Below are 17783 nucleotides of genomic sequence, written 5' to 3'. Positions count from 1 at the left end.
ACCTGGTGCCCATATGGGATACTGGTGCTGCAGGCAGAAGATTAACCAAGTGAGGCACGGCGTCGGCCTGCAGCCGGTTTCAAACCCGCACCCATATGGGATACCGGTACTGCAGGTGGTGGCTTTACCCACTATGCCACAGCGCTGGCCCCCATCACTTTTATTAGATTTTGTGCAAGTTCTACCAAGAGCAATTAGTCAAGAAAAAAAGAACGTACAAATTGAATAGGAAGAAGTAGAATTATCTTTATGCACAGGTGCCATAATCTTACATGTATACAACTGCAAAGGATCTACAAATAACTATCAGAATTGGTAAATGAATTGAGTAAATGTGAAGGACAGAGATTGACACACAAAAATCAGCTGTATTTCTATACAGAAATCAACAATTTGCAAAGGCAACTAAGAAAGTACTTCCAGGTACAATGGTAAAAAAAAAGAAAAGAAAATGCACAGAAATAAATTTAGGCAAGCAGGTGCTAGACTTGTACATTGGAAACCTGTCAATATTCTTAAAGCAATATACATACGAAATGAAATCTCTATGAAAATCTGAATGGTCTTTTTCTGCAGAAATGGAAAATGTGATCTTTAAATTCAGAGAATTTCAAATGACCCCCAGTAGCCAAAACAGTCTTGAAAAATAAAGTTAGATGACTTGTATTTCCTAACTTCAAAGTTACAGTAATCAAAATAGTGTGATACTTCCTGCAAGAAGAGACCAATGGGATACAGTTGAAAGCCCAGAAATAAACCATAAATCCATGATAAATTGCTTTTGACAAGCATTCAGTGAGGAAAGTATAGTCTCTTCAACAAATGGTGCTGGGACAACCGAATTACCTACATGCAAAAGACAAAGTTGGACCCCCATTGCATTTAAAATTTAATCCCAAATGGATCAAAGATCTACATGTAAGACCTATATCTATAAAATCCTAGAAGAGGGGCCGGCGCTGTGGCACAGTGGGTTAATGCCCTGGCCTGAAGCGCCAGCATCCCATATGGGTGCCAATTCCAGTCCCGGCTGCTCCTCTTCAGATCCAGCTCTCTGCTCTGGCCTGGGAAAGCAATAGAAGATGGCTCAAGTTCTTGGGCCCCTGCACCCGCATGGGAGACCTGGAAGAAGCTCTTGGCTCCTGGCTTCGGATCGGCGCAGCTCTGGCCATTGGCAGCCATCTGGGTTGTGAACCAGTGGATGGAAGACCTCTCTCTCTGTAACTCTGTCTTTCAAATAAATAAAATAAATCTTTAACAACAACAATAAAAAATCCTAGAAGAAAACACAGATTCAAGTGCTTATAAACTTGGGTTTGGCCACAGATTCCAGCTACGACACTAGAAACATAAAAGACAAAAATGATAAATTGGGGATCATCAAAATTAGAAACTGTGTATCTAAGGACACTTTCATAAAGCGAAAAGACAACCTACAGGATGGAAGCAAATATTTGAAAATCATATATTTAATTAGGACCTATTATCCAGGATATTAAAAGAACTCTAGCAATTCAACAACAAATAAAAATAAAATATACCTGAGTAGTCATTTTTCTAAAGAATATACAGTCACCCCTCAGTATCCATGGGGGATTGGTTCCAAGATGTCCAACAGATACCACATTCTGTAGATACTCAATTTTTGTAAAATATAAAATGGCATTATATTTACCTATGACCTATATACATCCTCCTGTACAGCTGCAATTATGAAGTGTATTGGTAATACTTAAAACAACATAAATGCTTTGTAAACAACTGATATACTGTCTAGAGAATAACAACAAGGGAAATAAGTCCGTATATGTTTAGTACAGATGCAGCTTTTCCCCAAATTTGGTCTCTATATTTGGTTGAATCTGTACATATGGAACCCACAGAAATGGAGAGCCAAATGTATATAGACAACAAGCACATGGAAATATGTTCATTATTTTTAAACTTTAGAGAAATGACAATCAAACCCACAATGTGACATCTCGTCACACCCCTAGAATAGCTAGAAGAAAGAAAAATAAAAGAGGAGCCAGCACTGTGGCATAGCTGGTTAAAGCCCAGGCCTGCAGTGCCAGCATCCCATACAGAAGCTGGTTCAAGTTCTAGCTACTCCACTTCCAGTCTAGCTCCTTGCTAATGTGCCTGGGAACATTACTTTGTGTAACTCTTGACTTTCAAATAAATAAATAAATAAATCTGTATAAAAAGCTATTTTATTTATTTTAAAGTTACAGAGAGGTAGACACAGAGAGAGAGAGAGAGAGAGAGAGAGAGAGAGAAGAGTCTTCCATCTGCTGGTTTACCCTACAACTGGCTGCAATGGCTGGAGCTGTGCTGATCCAAAACCAGGAGCCAGGAGCTTCTTCTGGGTCTCCCATGCAGGTGCAGGGGCCCAAGAACTTGAGCCATCTTCTATTGCTTTCCCAGGCCATAGCAGAGAGCTGGATCTGAAGAGGAGCAGCCGGGACTAGAACCGGCGCCCATATGGGATGCCGGCACTGCAGGTGACAACTTAACCAACTATGCCACAGCACCGTCCCCAATAAAATAAAACTTAAAAAATAAATAAATAAAAGGAAACTAACAACTTTTTTTTTTTTTATTTTTTTTTATTTTTTTTAATTTTTTTGACAGGCAGAGTGGACAGTGAGAGAGAGAGACAGAGAGAAAGGTCTTCCTTTTGCCGTTGGTTCACCCTCCAATGGCCGCCGTGGCCGGCGCGCTGCGGCCGGCGCACCGCGCTGATCCGATGGCAGGAGCCAGGTGCTTCTCCTGGTCTCCCATGGGGTGCAGGGCCCAAGCACTTGGGCCATCCTCCACTGCACTCCCTGGCCACAGCAGAGAGCTGGCCTGGAAGAGGGGCAACCGGGACAGGATCGGTGCCCCGACCGGGACTAGAACCCGGTGTGCCGGCGCCGCAAGGCGGAGGATTAGCCTAGTGAGCCGCGGCGCCGGCGGAAACTAACAACTTTCACTCACTGATAGTGGGCATGTAAAATGATTCAACTACTCTGAGTAAGTTTACAGTTTCTTTCAAAAGTTAATTATAGAATCACCAAATGTAATGGTGTGAATGTTTGTACCTTGCAAAATTCAGGTTGAAATTTAGTGGCCACTGTAAGGGTACTGGGGAGTGAAGCTTTAAGAAGTGATTAAGCTGAGAGGGTTCCACCTTTATGAATACATAAAAATGCTATTATGGGAGTGGTAACCTGTGGTTCTTTCCACGCAGCAAGAAGCCAGGACATTAGACTTGTCTCCAGAATGGTAAGAAATAATTTCCTATTTATTATAAATTACCACCAAGTCTGTGGTACTGTTATGGCAGCACAAAATATAATAAGAACCCATGTGACCCATAATTCCAATGCTAAGTTTTAGAACCAAAGGATTAAGAACAGGTGTTCAGGCCAGTGCCGCGGCTCAATAGGCTAATCCTCCGCCTGCAGCGCCGGCACACTGGGTTCTAGTCCCGGTCGGGGCGCTGGATTCTGTCCCGGTTGCTCTTCTTCCAGGCCAGCTCTCTGCTGTGGCCCGGTAGTGCAGTGGAGGATGGCCCAGGTCCTTTGGCCCTGTACCCGCATGGGAGACCAAGAGAGGCACCTGGCTTCGGATCAGTATGGTGCGCCGGCCGCGGCGGCCATTGGGGGGGTGAACCAACGGACAAGGAAGACCTTTCTGTCTCTCCCTCCGTCCACTCTGCCTGTCCAAAAAAAACAAAAACAAAAAACAGGTATTCAAGCATAAACTCATATACAAATGTTAATAGCAACACTATTAGCAATAGTCAAAAGGTAGAAACAACTCAATGTCTATAAATGAATGGGTAGATAAACAGGATGCGGTATATTTATATAGTGGACTATTATTCAGCCATAAAAGAGAATCATGTACTGACATATGGTATAAAGTGGATAAACCTTTAAAACATTATGCTACTGCTGAGCGAGGAAAAAGACAGTGCAGAGGCCCTGGTGCCCACAGGCCAGGCAATGTCAGGGTCACTGCACTGGCCAGGGGAGGCTGGGGGCAGGTCACAGAGGCACTGGTCTGCCTATGCAGGCTCCGAGCCTTTACTCTGCATGCAATGGGAAACATGGAGACTTGCCCACTTCTTAGTTGCATTATTTTCCACTGCCTACTGTCTGGGAGCCCTGTGGGGTCTGTGCTCCCTATCCCCTCCAGTGCCTCCAGAGTCAGTTCTTTATATTTTATTACATCTTGAAAAAAAAAATTATGCTAAGTGAAAGAAGCCAGATGCAAAGGGTCACATTTTTTTTTTTAAAGATTTATTTATTTGAGAGGTAGAGTTACAAAGACAGGGAGAGAGAGAGAGTTCGTCCATCTGCTGGTTCACTCCACAAATGGTCGTAACAGGGCCAATTTGAAGCTAGGAGCCAGGGGCTTCTTCTGGGTCTCCCACGTGGTGCAGGGGTCAAACCACTTGGGCTATCTTCCACTACTTTCCCAAGCCATTAGCATGGAGCTGAATTGGAAGTGGAGCAGCCCGAACTCCAACTGGCACCCATATGGAATTCTGGCAGTGCAGGCAGAGGGTTAACCCACTGCGTCGTAGCAACAGCCCCTCAGCTCTCAAGTTATAATCATTCCTTAAGTATTTTCATCTAGTTCTAACATCTACTTGTATATGCTAAATGCATCTAAACTTATGTTCTGGACTTCATTTCTCCTTTGAGCCCTAAATTAACCTCTGCCTCTTGGTTTAGACATCAGGCATCTCCAAACTAACTTTATATCCTAAATAGGCTTCTCTTCTAACCTTTCCCACATCAGTCAACTACAGCACTCCACATGCTGTCACTGAATCAAAACACCAGAGAATTATGAGATTTCTTGTTTCCTCCATTCTAAATACTCAGCTTTACTGCCAACATATATACTGAAGCTATTCCCCTTCTCACTACCTCTACTATTACCACCATAGTAGTCTAAAGAACTATCAGATACACTATGAGACACAGCTTCCTAACTGGTCTCCATGATCCCGCTTTTGCCATCCCCCCACCCATTCATTCTGCATACTGCAATCAAAGTGATCTTGTAAAACATAGATTGATCATGACACTCAGTAAACTTCAAGTGGTTTAAAATAAACATGTAAGCAATTGGTTTGGCTGGATCCTGGTTATAGCTCTGCCCTCACTTCCTGCAGTCCTCGGTTACTTCATGTTTCTTGGGGGCATGTCAAAGTTTGTTCTCATTGCAGGGCCTTGGCAACTGCTATACCCTCTGGTTGGAATCTTTTGCCCTTAGATCTTTGCATAGTTTGCTCCTTTTTGTCATCTCAGACTCAGTTCAAGTACCATCTCCTCAGTGAAGCCTATGTAAAACTGCTCCACTGTCATCTTTTTTTATGCCTCACACCCTCAATGAAATGTAGATCCTATGAAAACTGTACCTTGTGTCACGTTCCTTACTTTCCTGCACCAAAAAACACTGTTTGATACATACATAATATATAATATGAGCTGTTGTTAACTGAATGAATGCTTCCCATAAATCACTCCTATGGTTCCAGGGAAGCTGGGAAACCCAATATAGGTACCCGGACCAGTCTTTTTCCCTGTCATTCATTCTGCTTAAGTTCCCTTATCATTTGTTTCAGTGGTTCAAAGGAACAAAGCCACTGTGCAGACAGTGTTTTTAGATTTCATCTAATTCTTGTCACAACAGCCAACTTGGGGCAGTACTGTTCCATGAAAGTGCTACAAGGGCTGGCAATGTGGTAGAGCAGGTAAAGCCACTTCCATGACACCTGCATCCCATATGGGTGCTGGTTTGAGTCCCAGATGCTCCTCTTCCCATCCAGCTCCCTGTTAATAGCCTGGGAAAAGCAGTGGAAGATGGCCGAAGTGCTTGGGCCCCTGCACCCACATCGGAGACCAGGAAGCTCCTGGCTTCAGCCTGGCTCAGCCCTGATCTTTGTGGCCATTTAGGGAGTGAGCCAGTGGATAAAAGATTCCTTTCTCCCACTCTGCATCTCTCTATATAACTCTGCCTTTCAAATAAAATAAATCTAAAAAAAAAAAAGAAAGAAAGAAAGAAAGAAACCAAGTGCTACAGTCTGCTCTTTGTTTGCCCTTTGTGCTTGAAAAAGATTTTATTCTGTACAAGTTAGGCAAAAGTCCTGTTCTACAGCTATTCTGGCATTGAAAGCTATCCTCTTTTCAATGTTCCTTTTAAAATTCTTTGCCAGACACTCACTTTCAGTAGTATGGAAACTTTAACAATATTAAATCTTACAATCTAGGAGCCAGTGCTGTGGCTCAGCAGGGTAAGCCACCACTTGTGATACCAGCATCCCATATTGGAGCATAGGTTCCAATCTATCTCCCTGCTAATGCACCTGGGAAAGCAGTGAATGATGGCCTGAGTACTAGTGGCCCAGCCACCCACATGGAAGACCAGGATGGAGGATCTGTATCTCCCTTTCAGTCACTCTGCCTTCCAAATACATAAATAAAAACGTATTAAAAAATCTTACAGGGCTGGTATAGCAGGTAAAACCACCACCTATAATACCAGCATCCCATATGGGTGCTGGTTCGTGTTCTGGCTGCTCCACTTCAATCCAATTCCTTGCTACTGGCCTGAGAAAAACAGTGGAAAATAGCCTAAGTGTTTAGGCCTCTGCTACCCACATGAAAGATCTGGAGGAAGCACATGGCTGCAGCCTGGCTCAGCCCTGGCTATTGCAGCCACCTGGGGAGTGAACCAGCAGCTATAAGCTCACTCTCTCTCTTATTTTCAAATAAATAAATAAATCTTTAAAAAAAAAAAAAATCTTACAATCTATCAACATGGAACACCTTTTCATTTGTTTCTTCTTGCAGCAATATTTTGTAGTTTTCAGCGTAAGTTTTATTTTTGTTTAAGGTTTATTTATTTGAGAGGTAGAGTTACAGACAGTGAGAGGGTGAGACAGAGAGAAAGGTCTTCCTTCTGTTGGTTCACTCTCCAGGCGGCCGGAGCTGCGCTGATCCGAAGCCAGGAGCCAGGTGCTTCTTACTGGTCTCCCATGCGGGTGCAGGGCCCAAGGGCCATCTTCTACTGCTTTCCCGGCCATAGCAGAGAGCTGGATTGGAAGTGGAACAGCCGTGACTCGAACTGGTGCCCATATGGGATGCTGGCACTGCAGGCGGCAACTTTACCTGTTATAGCATAGCTCCGGCCCCTCAGTATAAGTTTCTTGCCTCCTTAAGTTTATTTCTAAGTATTTTACTTTTTAGGTGATTTTTTAAAAAAAAGACTCATTTATTCATTCCAAAGGCAGAGTGACAGTGAGCTAGAGTAGCAGAGAGAGGGAGACGTGCCTTCAGTCCAGTGGTTCACTCCCCAAATGACCACTACAGCCCAGGCTGGGGCAGGCTAAAGCCAGGATCTTGGAACTCCATCCGGGTCTCCTACATGGATGTTAGGGGCCAAAATACACAGACTAACTTCTGCAGCTTTCCCAGGAGTATTAGCAGGGAGCCAGATCAGAAGTGGAGCAGCCGGGACTCAAACCAGAGTTCCAATATGGGATGCCTACATTGCAAGTTGCAGCTAACTACCTGCCACACAAGGTCATATCTGATTTTTTAAAAAATATTTATTGAAATATGGTATACATACATACATACTTTCATTTTGATTGTTATTCATTAGTGTATGGAAATATAACTGACTTCGGGCCGGTTATGGAGACTGTACGGGAGCTGCCGCCATGTTCCTCTCAGCGGTCTCCTTTGCCAAGAGCAAGTCAAAAACCATTCTGGTGAGAATGATCAGCCAGGTGGGCACGGGCTTCTCCTTCAACACCAAGAGGAGCCGGCTGCGGGAGAAGCTGACTCTTCTGCATTACGATCCAGTGGTGAACAAAAAAGTCCTCTTCGTGGAACAGAAAAAAATATGCTCACTCTAAAAAATGGACTGAAAATGTACTTGATTTCTAAATGAGAAGACTAAGGGTGGGATACTGATTCAGAAATCTGCAGTGTGTAATAAAGAAGAGGAAATGGCACAAAATCGCTGCCTCCTGTGATTTGAAGGCCATTGTGAAAGGAAACAACACAGTGAAAGAAAGTTCTTCATATTAGGACACATATTATTGCCTCATATTTATTTATCTTGCTGGATATTTTTATAGCCCTTAATAAAAAATGTTAAAATAAAAAAAAAAGAAATATAACTGATTTTTGTATGTTGATATCTGTTTCCTCCAATTTTACTGAATTCATTTATCAGTTGTAACAGTTTTTTTTTTTTTTTGGTGGAATCTTCAGGAATTTTATAAAGATTTTATTTTATTTCAAAGGCCGAGTTACAGAGAGATGGAGAGACAGAAAGAGATCTTAAATACCCTGGTTCACTCCTCAAATGGCCACAACCACCAGGGCTGGACCAGGCCAAAGACAGGAGTCAGGAGTTTCTCTCGGGTCTCCCATATGGGTGCAGAGGCCCAAGCAGCATTTGGGTCATCCTCTGTTGCTTTCCTAGGTGTATTAGCAGGGAGATGGATTGGAAGTGGAACAGCTGGGACTCCAGCTGGTACTCCTGATCTTTCAAGAGCAAATGATTTCTGGCCAAAAACCAAAATTGCCCCATTTCCCTGTAGATTTGGATGAAAGCTGTTAATAAAATCAGGTACAATTCCAAGAAATGATACTGGAGAAGAACCAAGCTGGATCTATATGTAAGGAATAACTCATGAGACAGCACACATATTTATGTCGTATCAAGGTCACTATCATCCTATCATATTAAGCTAAAAATACCATCACCACCTGGACAGTTGAATGTTTTATTGTGAATGATTTTTCTCTTTGTTTCTACGCTCTGCATCAGTAGGTTGGTTTGGTAATAAATATGTGAAACCTTTCGGTAAAAACAAAAAGACTAAATAAAGACCTTCTCAGACAAACAAAACCACAGAATCATTTGCTAGACTTTCTTTAAAAGAAATATTGGGGGCCGGTTCAAGACCTGGCTGCTCTACTTCCAATCCAGCTCTCTGCTATGGCCTGGGAAAGCAACAGAAGATGGTCTAGGTCCTTGGGCCCCTGCACCAGCGTGGGAGACCCAGAGGAAGCTCCTGGCTCCTGGCTTCAGATTGGTGCAGCTCTGGCCGTTGTGGCCAATTGGGGAGTGAATCATCAGATGGAAGACCTCTCTCTCTCTCTCTCTCTCTCTCTCTCTGTGTAAATGTGTAACTCTGACTTTTTTTTTTTTTTTTTTTTTTGACTGGCAGAGTTAGAAAGTGAGAGAGAGAGAGACAGAGAGAAAGGTCTTCCCTCCGTTGGTTCACCCCCCCAAATGGCCGCTACGGCCGGCACGCTGTGCCGATCTGAAGCCAGGAGCCAGGTACCTCCTCTTGGTTTCCCATGCAGGTGCAGGGCCCAAGCACTTGGGCCATCCTCCACTGCCTTCCCGGGCCACAGCAGAGAGCTGGACTGGAAGAGGAGCAACCGGGACAGAATCCGGTGCCCCAACCTGGATTAGAACCCAGGGTGCCGGCGCCACAGGCGGAGGATTAGCCTAGTGAGCCACAGCGCCAGCCTACTGTGACATTTAAGTAAATAAATAAATCTTAATTAAAAAAAAAAAATTCCTCTTTGGAAAAAAAAAGAAATACATGAAAAACCAAAGAGTACTATGAAAGCAATAATTTCTAACAGTATTAATGCATGTGTATTCAAATTTCTCTTCTTAAGTGATTTAAAAAGCAATTTTATAAAACACTTATGGGCCGGCGCTGTGGCTCTCTAGGCTAATCCTCCGCCTGTAGCGCCGGCACCCCAGGTTCTAGTCCTGGTCGGGCGCCAGATTCTATCCCGGTCGTTCCTCTTCCAGTCCAGCTCTCTGCTGTGGCCCAGGAGTGCAGTGGAGGATGGCCCAGGTCCTTGGGCCCTGCACCCACATGGGAGACCAGAAGGAAACACCTGGCTCCTGGCTTTGGATCGGCACAGCGCGCCGGCCGTAGCAGTCATTTGAGGGGTGAACCAATGGAAAAGGAAGATCTTTTTCTCTGTCTCTCTCTCTCTCACTATCCACTCTGCCTGTCAAAAAATAAAAAATAAATAAAAATATAAAACACTTATATAGTGGAATTGTTAGACCTATAATATACAAAAATGTAATATATTGAACAAAAACACAACAAAAGAGTTTGATGTTATAAGAACTGTATTAGAGAAAGGAAATGCATGATAGTAATTTGAATCCAAAGGAAGAAATTAAAAGTACCAGAAATGGTAAATAATAATGTGTGTGTGAATATACTGACATATCTATTACATACATAAACACTTGGCTTTTTTTCTCAGCATTTTTATAAAAATACTTTGCAAAGTAACAATTATAAAAATGCAATTCTGTATTTTTTTTTTAAAAGATTTTTATTTGTTTGAAAGGCAGATTTAGAGAGGGGAAAGAGATCTTCCATCTGCTGGTGCACTGTTGTATTTCAAATATACATATAACATTAAGGATATAAGTGGGAAGGGGAAATAAACTTTTACAGATATAAATTTCTACCTCATTGAAATTTAATATAAATCTCTAACAGATTTGATAAGCATATAGTAAACTCTAGAGCTATCCAGTAAGGTTACATATGTGTGTGTGTGTGTGTGTAACAAGAATTAAGGTGAGAAACTAGGAAGTATCTATATAAAATAAAAGAATGTAACTGAAGGACAAAAATGATAGATAGAAAACAAATATCAAATGGAAGACAGAACATAGAAAACCCTAAAAATTTCTTTGCACAGAAATCTGACTTAGTCACAAAAAGCAGCTGTGAATTAGGCAATAAAGAAAATGTGTTTGTAGGCACAGGTATTTGGAACAGAGGGTGACATGGCTTTGGTGGGGAGGTGGTTGCATTGTGGTACATTGGACTAAGCAGCTGCTTCTGACACTGGCATCCCAAAACAGAGGAGCACTGGTTCAAGTCCTTGGTGCTTCACTTCTGATCCAGTCCCTGTTAATGTGCCTGGGAAAACAGGGGAAGATGGTCCAAGTCCTTGGGTGCCTACCACCCACAGGGGAGACCTGGGTGGAATTCCAGGCTCTTGGCTTTATCTTGATCCAGACCCGGTCACTGCACTAGTTCACTTGGGGAGTGAATTAGCAGATGGATGATCTCTTTCTGTGTCTCTCCCTCTCTCCTGTAATTCTGTCTTTCAAATAAATAAATAAATCTTAGAAAAAAAGTCAGCAAATAATCATTAAGACATAAAGAAAAACTGATGAGAAATTTTAAAACTGAAGCCTGAAATAACTAAAAGAAAATCTCCACGGATGGTCTAAAAATTAGAATAGATTAAAGAATCAGTGAACTAGAAGACAAAACAGAGAAATTACACAATCAGAAAAACAAACAAAAAAGGACACGACTTGGGGGCTGGCTCAATGGCATAGCGAACTAAGCTGGCACAATCAATACTGGCATCCCTTAATGGAGTGTCTTTAGTGGACATCTGGGGAATTAGCCAATGGATGAAATTTCTCTCTTTCTTGGCCGGCGCCATGGCTTAACAGGCTAATCCTCCGGCTTGCGGCGCCGGCACACCAAGTTCTAGTCCTGGTCGGGGTGCTGGATTCTATCCCGGTTGCCCCTCTTCCAGGCCAGCTCTCTGCTATGGCCCGGGAAGGCAGTGGAGGATGGTCCAAGCGCTTGGGCCCTGCACCCGCATGGGAGACCAGGAGAAGCACCTGGCTCCTGGCTTCGGATCAGCACGATGCGCCGGCCGCAGCGGCCATTGGAGGGTGAACCAACGGCAAAAAGAAGACCTTTCTCTCTGCCTCTCTCTCTCACTATCCACTCTGCCTGTCAAAAAAAAAAAAAAGAAAGAAATTTCTCTCTTTCTACATCACTCTGCTTTTCAAATAGATGGATAGTAGTTAAAAGAATTTAAAAAACACTGCATGGGACACCAGCATTCCATATTGGAGGGCCTGGGTTTCAGTACCAGCTCTGCTTCTTATTCCAGCTTCCTGCTAATGCACACAATGGGAGGTAGCAAAAGATGGCTCAAGTACTTGGGTCCATGCTACCAATATGGAGATCCAGACTGACTTCTTGGTTCTCAGCTTTTGCCTGCCCCAGCCCTGGCTGTTGTGTGCATTTGCTGAGTGAACCAGAGGATGGAAGAACTCTGTCTCTGCCTTTTAAATAAATACACAGATAATTTAAAACAAAAAATGTGCATGTGTGAATGCTGAGTAGGAAAAAAAGGATACACACTGAGCTACTGAGTTATCAACACTGCTTGCTTCAGCAGGGATGGGAGCTAAAGAGAAATAGGTTTGAGGAAGGTGAAGCGTTCACTTTTTATTACATATCTTTATAATTCCCTGTATTGTTTGAGTTTTTTAGAAGCATGTTTCCATGTGAAAGTGTGTGATTATGAACACAAACAAGAATATAAACGCAGAAAGGACGAAAAGGTAATGTACCAATCAATAGTAGGTGCTAATGACTTTTTAGTTCATAGATGACTGTTGTCTACTTTTTGCTGTTTTGCCTTTCCTAGCACTTCAACAATAAGTATGAATTACTCAAAAACATTTCAATAAGGTGTATACAGGATTGCAACATTAAGACATGTTCACCATTGTATGAGGAAGTAGGCTTCATTTTCCCCATTCATCGACAAACTACCTCCTATTTACAATAAGGAAAAAAGAAAATACTAGGAATATATTTAAGAAGAAATATTCTTTATATGAAGAAAATGGACAACTGTACTGGAAAAGATAAAGGGGGTAAGTCAATAAAGGAATCAGCTATTTTCTTGGTTGGGAAAACTTAAGTATTTTAATGATACTTTTTTTTCAAACTAATATAAATTTCAACCAACACAAATTTAAAAACGCCTAAATGGGGGGAAGTTCACAAAGTTATTCAAATTTAATATGGAGGAATAAATGTAAAAAGTACCAATAATTTACAAAAAGATTAGATGTAAATTATATTAAGTGTTTTAATTGAGCTAAAGGACACTAAGAAATTCAAGATAGAGAGGGTCACAATCTTAATTTGATTTAAAAATTAGGAAGCAAATGTGGACAAAATACATAATTTTAACCTCAAAATATCACACCATAAGACCAGTATAGGAATGGGCAAAGTATATCAAAATGTTAGTAGTGGTGTCCTGTGTTAATTTTTTGCTTTACAATGTGTTTAAAGTTTCTAATTTTTCTATAATGGAATATATTATTTCTGTAATGATAAAAAGAGGCAGTTTACCCTTTAAAACTTCCAAAAGGAAAATGAAGAACAGAAATGGAAAGATAAATTAGTGGTGAAAAACAGCCAATAAAAACATACAAAATCAAATTCAATCTAACAATTTTAAAAGGCCACTTAAAAAATAATAATCTGTTCCATTTCTCAAATTGGCAAAGAAATTTTAAAAGGATATTTTTCAAGGGAGTATCCTAGCATTCAAAGCAGTAGAAATACATTCATTTCTGTTTTTCTCTTTTTTTTAAACACAAAGGGTGGAGGAAGAAGAGCAATTTGGTCTCTTTTTGATGCTCTGCTGCCATCTATAGAAAACTATGCAAAATGCAACTAAGAAATTCCCTTGATCTGAAATCCACTGCAGCAGACTTAAATAAATAAATAAGACAGAAAAAAATCTGATAACTCTTTTTGGGACCTTGGCTTCTCTGTAGGCTGCATAAGCAAAAAGGTGGTGAGGTGGGAAATGTTAGGCCTACATTGTAAATCTCAGTTATCAAATTAATGCAGGATGAAAAGTGAGAGAAGAACAGGTACATTGAAACAAGTAGATTACCTCATAAAACAAATGTCAACAGAGTAGACTGATCAGAAGGGAATCAAACGAGAAACCCTGAAAATCTCTGAACACTTGGAAAATAGACTACATAATCACAAATAATCAATGTATCAAAAAGAAAATCTAATAAGAAAAGTAACACTGAATAAAACTATAAATGCAACATATTAAAATACGCAGGATGCAGCTAAAGCAGCGCTGAAAGGGAAATAACATAAATGCTTATCTTAGAAAAGAAGTTTTTAAACCCGTAATTTAAGTTTCTATTTCAAAAAAGCAGAAAAACAAGAATAAACAGAAAGCAAATAAAGAGCAGAAATTAATGTAATTGAAAATGAGAAAATCCATTTTAAAAAGTTGATTCTGAGATTGGCATTGTGGCATAGCAGGTAAAGCTGCCACCTGCAACACCAGCATCCCATATGGACCCTGGTTTGTATCCTGGCTGCTCCACTTCTGATCCAGCTCCCTGCAAGTGGCCTGGCAAAAGTAGTGCAAGATGGCCAATGTGCTTGAGCCCCTGCTATCCACATGAGTGACCTGCAAGAAGTTGCTGGCTTTGGCCTGGCTCAGCCCTGGCTTTTGAAGCCTCTTGAGGAATGAACCAGTGCATGGATGAAGACCTCTCTCTCTGTCTCTCCCTTTCTCTCTGTAACTCTTCCAATAAATAGATAATAAATAAATAAATCTCTCAAAAAATAAAAAGTTAGTTCTGGAAGCAGCTTAACCAGCTGCACCACAACACAGGCCCCCAATGTATAGTTTTTTCATGACCTGCATATTAGCACCTGTTAGACTCCAGGATGCGCCACTTCTTTTATTTATTTATTTGAAAAGCAAAGTTACGGATAGGCAGAAGCAGAGAAAAAAAGAGAGAGAGGTCGAGAAGTCGAGAGGTCTGCCATCCGCTAGTTCACTCCCCAAATGACTGCAAGTTGGAGCTGTACCCATCTGAAGCCAGGAGCTTGGAGCTTCTTCCAGATTTCCCACATGGGTGCAGGGGCATAAGGACTTGAGCCATTTTCCATTGTTTTCCAAGACACAATAGAAGGGATCTGGGTTAGAAATAGGGCAGCATGGACACAAACTGGCCCCCATATGGGAGACCCAGAAGATCCTGGTTTCTAGATTTGGCCTGGCCCAGCCCTAGCATTTGCAGTCATTTTGGGAGTAAACTAGTGGCTGGGAGATTCTTTGTCTCTCCCTTTCTGTAACTATGCCTTTCAAATTAACAAAAATATGAATCTTTGAAAAAAAAAGTGAAAAAATGTAGGAAAATTATATATAATCCATGGGCTGACTCGTGAACAAGTCAAGGGATTTAGAATTCATTAGATAAAAAAATGATAACATTCTACAACATAAAACTAGTAATTTTTTTTTTTTTTTTTTGGCCAGGCAGAGTGGACAGTGAGAGAGAGAGAAAGAGAGAGAGAGAGAGAAAGGTCTTCCTTTTGCCGTTGGTTCACCCTCCAATGGCTGCCGCGGTAGGCGCGCTGCGGTAGGCGTGCTGCGGCCGGCGCACCGCGCTGATCCGATGGCAGGAGCCAGGTACTTCTCCTGGTCTCCCATGCGGGTGCAGGGCCCAAGCACTTGGGCCATCCTCCACTGCACTCCCTGGCCACAGCAGAGAGCTGGCCTGGAAGAGGGGCAACCGGGACAGAATCCGGCGCCCCGACCGGGACTAGAACCCGGTGTGCCGGCGCCGCAAGGCGGAGGATTAGCCTAGTGAGCCGTGGCGCCGGCCAAAACTAGTAATTTTTAATGGCAAAAGATACCATAAACAAAGTCAAAAGGTGGGCTGGTGTTATGGTATAGCGGGTAAAGCCAACAACCTATGATACTAACATCCCATATGGGTGCTGGTTTGTGTTCTAGCTGCTCCATTTTTGATCCAGCTCCCTCCTAATTGCCTGGAAAAGGAGAAGATGACCCAAGTGTTTGGGCTCCTACCATCCACATAGGACACTCAGATGAAGCTCCTGGCTTCTGCCTGGCCTAGCCCTGGTTGTTTTGGCTATCTGGGGTGTGAACTAGTGGATGAAAGATCTCTCTCTGTCTCTGTGACTTTCAAATCAGTAAATTATTTTTTTAATGGATTTTTTTATTTATTTGACAAGTAGAGTTATAGACAGTAAGAGAGAGAGACAGAGAGAAGGTCTTCCTTCCGTTGGTTCACTCCCCAAATGGCCGCTACGGCTGGCGCTGGGCCGATCTGAAGCCAGGAGCCAGGTGCTTCCTTCTGGTCTCCCATGCGGGTGCAGGGGCCCAGGCACTTGGGCTATCCTCCACTGCTCTCCCAGGCCACAGCAGAGAGCTGGACAAGGAGCAACTGAGACTAGAACCCGGCGCCCATATGGGATGCCGGCACTGCAGGTGGAGGATTAACCAAGTGAGCCACGGCACCGGCCAAGTAAATTAATTTTTAAAAAGTCAATAATAAATTTAATAAAAAATTAATAAATTTAAAAAGTAAATAATAAATTACATAAAAATATCTGCAAAGCCTAACAGATAAGGAGCTAATTTGCATAATAAAGAATTCTTACAAATTGATTATGTTTAACTGATAAATTTAAGCTCCACATTTCAAACACCATTAATCCCGGAATAGAGCAAGGAAAGTATGATACTTGGCTATTAATGCTAAAAAGGAACTTGGCAAATCACACACAGGAGAAAAACTGTTTCTTAGTGGTATTTAGCACTGGAATAGAGTACAATACTCCTTCAGGCCACTTAGGGAGTCCTTTGACCAGAAGTAGATAGATCTTATGTAGCAGAGCTGGCTGCTGGTTTTGAGTTTAACACATAAAACCTATGTATGTCCTTGAAGAGCCCACTCTGCCATTCAGCACTGGAGTTTTTTCTTCTTCTTAAAGATTTATTTATTTGAGAGGCAGAGTTACGGAGAGGCAGAGGCAGCGAAAGAGAGGTCTTCCATCCACTGGTTTACTCCCCAGATGCTCACAATGCAAAAGCTGGGCCGGGTTTGCCACGTGGGTGCAGGGGCCCAAGGACTTGGGCCACCTTCTGCTGCTTTCCCAGGCCATAGCAGAGAGCTGGATCGGAAGTGGAACAGCCGGTACTTGAACCGGTGCCCATAGGGGATGCGGGCATTGTAGGCAGCAGCTTTACCCGCTACACCACGGCGCCAGCCCTGGCACTGGAGCTTTTAACTGAGCTATTCCGCATGAGGGCCTGGGTTTTACCCATGTTCACCTCAGTTGAGCACTAAGCAATATAGAATAATCTTGGATCTCCAGAGAGAATATTCTAGTGAGGGTCCACATCTTCTAGGCCCTGGGACTCAGGAGTCTAAGATAGGCTCTTCACTCAAATGCCTAGAATATAGGACATGGCAAACCAGACAGGCTGAGAAGAGGCAGCCCACCTGGCTTAGGATGACCTCATTCTCATTTACTGAAACTACGTTAGGCAGCTGGGACTAAATAAACTGTCACTGCATTGAAGGCCTTTATTACACTGTTTAGGCTGCTATGACAAATTACCATAAACTGAGTGACTTATAAACAACAGTAATTTATTTCTCACAGTTCTGGAAGTCTTCCATCACGATGCCAGCACAGTCAGGTTCTGTTGGGGACCCTCCTTCCAGTTTTCAGACAGCTGCCTTCTCGTTGTCTGAAGGGCCTTCAAGAATGCTGGAGGAAAATGAGATTAAGAGGTAAGCTTATTTTTATACAAAAACTTATTTAGAATTTATTAATAAAAATGAAAAAACATAATATACTTTTTCCATAAACATTTTTGAATATCCTTGTATACTCACATGGTGAGAACTAGGTAGTTATCTGGCCTCGTTAGAAGGGCAAAAATCCTATTCATGAATATTCCATCCTTGTGACATAATTACTTCCTGAACACTAAGGCTGCAAATACCATTACATTGGGGACTGCATTTCAAAATACGAATTTTGAAGAAACACAGATATTCAGCCCATAATA

General features: G+C 42.2%; 1 protein-coding gene and 1 long non-coding RNA gene across 16 annotated transcripts in view; one reads left to right on the top strand and one right to left on the bottom strand.

Annotated features, from left to right (window-relative positions):
- The window catches only part of LOC133752430 (uncharacterized), a 79261-nt gene that overhangs the window by 55554 nt on the left and 5924 nt on the right, over window positions 1-17783 (bottom strand). For 11 of the 15 annotated variants that reach the window (XR_009864950.1, XR_009864941.1, XR_009864939.1 and 8 more), the window contains one exon: window positions 17370-17479. This is a non-coding gene — a long non-coding RNA (uncharacterized LOC133752430). Of the gene's footprint in view, window positions 1-278; window positions 1231-2980; window positions 3704-6842; window positions 7097-17369; window positions 17480-17783 lie in introns of those variants that run through there. The other 4 variants (XR_009864944.1, XR_009864946.1, XR_009864938.1 and 1 more) reach the window with 4 other exon arrangements.
- On the top strand, window positions 7669-8178 carry LOC133752429 (large ribosomal subunit protein bL33m-like). Its single transcript, XM_062182921.1, has one exon. The coding sequence runs from the start codon at window positions 7727-7729 to the stop codon at window positions 7922-7924; it is 198 nt and encodes a 65-aa protein (XP_062038905.1). The 5' UTR covers window positions 7669-7726; the 3' UTR covers window positions 7925-8178.

This window comes from Lepus europaeus, chromosome X (genome assembly GCF_033115175.1).
Source record: "Lepus europaeus isolate LE1 chromosome X, mLepTim1.pri, whole genome shotgun sequence".
Classification (NCBI taxonomy): Eukaryota; Metazoa; Chordata; class Mammalia; order Lagomorpha; family Leporidae; genus Lepus; species Lepus europaeus.
Note: the sequence above shows the minus strand (reverse complement) of the source record. Positions and strands in the feature narration are given on the sequence as shown.

Bases quoted from the DNA above. Each gene is read 5' to 3' on its own strand.
- LOC133752429 (XM_062182921.1), top strand. From the start codon at position 7,727: ATGTTCCTCTCAGCGGTCTCCTTTGCCAAGAGCAAGTCAAAAACCATT.